This window comes from Limulus polyphemus, unplaced genomic scaffold (assembly GCF_000517525.1).
Source record: "Limulus polyphemus unplaced genomic scaffold, Limulus_polyphemus-2.1.2 Scaffold7579, whole genome shotgun sequence".
Classification (NCBI taxonomy): domain Eukaryota; kingdom Metazoa; phylum Arthropoda; class Merostomata; order Xiphosura; family Limulidae; genus Limulus; species Limulus polyphemus.
Genome location: NW_013673189.1, coordinates 7,923 through 9,401, shown reverse-complemented (window position 1 = coordinate 9,401; position 1,479 = coordinate 7,923). Strand labels below are relative to the sequence as shown.

At 37.1% G+C, this 1,479-nt stretch overlaps 1 protein-coding gene across 1 annotated transcript in view; it reads left to right on the top strand.

Annotated features, from left to right (window-relative positions):
- Positions 1-1,479, top strand: part of LOC106474711 — a gene marked incomplete at its 5' end in the record, with an annotated part of 25,568 nt that overhangs the window by 20,726 nt on the left and 3,363 nt on the right. Inside the window, one exon of the mRNA XM_022403013.1 lies at positions 1,000-1,108. Coding sequence (XP_022258721.1) covers positions 1,000-1,108 — 109 coding nt within the window. The remainder of the gene's footprint in view (positions 1-999; positions 1,109-1,479) is intronic.

Below are 1,479 nucleotides of genomic sequence, written 5' to 3'. Positions count from 1 at the left end.
TCACGAACCTTCGAGAAGATGACGTGTTACTAGATTCACGTGACCTCTGCTGTCGTAACAATATTAATTTAACTGTGTTTCACAGTAAATTTTTCGCTTCTATTTATAACATGGCCTTTCCACATGTCTTGTGGATTTGCTTTTTTAGAATAAGGGCACCTTATACAGTGGCGTAGGAAGCGGGGGTGGGTGGGTGTATCCCCCAATCTGTGCATCATAATTAGGAAACTTACTCTCAGGAAAAGCGGGATAATTCATAAAATTTAAACCAGACCTCACGAGCTTTCGATCGCTATTACATAAATGATGGAAGTAGGCCTAAGTACCTCTCACCTGTAAACATTTATTTAAAAAATAAGGATGTGATCAGGTCACCTAATGCTAGACATTTAAACCCTACACTAGTTAGAGCCTAAGAACAATATATTTAAGAGGGTATTATATGTAAAATGAATTCGATTAGTCTCTAACTAGTGAAATGTGTAACTTGAATTATGGACTTAAATAAGACACGCAAAACACAGAATGTAACTGTGGATACATACATGGACATTGTCCTGAATGGGGTCGGAGAAAGTGCAGTTTACTCCGACTCTCGTGTAGTATCAACAATCAACATTCGCGGACGTTACAGCACAGTCCGGAAAGGAGAAAGATGTCCCCGCGTACCTGACTCTCCTAGGTCACAAAGACCTAAATTCCGATCAGGATGAGAGAGAGAGAGTCCTAAGGCGGGACTTGGATTCCGGCCGTAATGGGTGCGCCTTGACCGCACGTCCTTCACTTCGCTCTGTTAGGCCACCTACTTTTAGTTTGCCTCCTAAATCTTTTATAATAACATGATTGACATTTTCAGTAAACATTTTAGTTTTCTCCAGTTTGGCGTGTAATAGTATTTATTCAACTTTTCGGTTATAAATATTCATGCTTTTCAACGCTAGGGTTTTTAAACAGACTCGCATTTTTTAGCCTATTCTCACGGTGATCCACTTATAACAGGTTGGGAAAGTAGTAAAGAACGGAGACGAGGCCTACATCAAAGAAGCTGGAGAAAGTTGCGCACGGGGAAAAGATCTCTTTACTCTGGGCATGAAGATAATAAAACAAGGTGAAGGTTACACCCATTGTTTATAAACAGGTTAAAAAAGTTAGCGAATATTTTATTTGTGTTTATAATTTAATATAAAAAGCATATGTCAGATGACTGGAATAATTTAAAAATAATAATAATAAAATTAAATAATTAGTGTGGAAAATTAAATAAATTATAATGTGTTACTAATCCTCACAGTGGTCTAATTGGCAGATAAATATGAGGAACTACTTGTTATAGGAGTCAAGGGGGAGTCATTCAGTAGTTTACCGCCAGATAAATATGGGGAACTACTTGTTATGTACTATAATAAGTGAAAAAAACATCCTCCATCCAGTCCCCCTATAATAAATGTACAAAATAAAATATAACAAGTGAAAAAACAT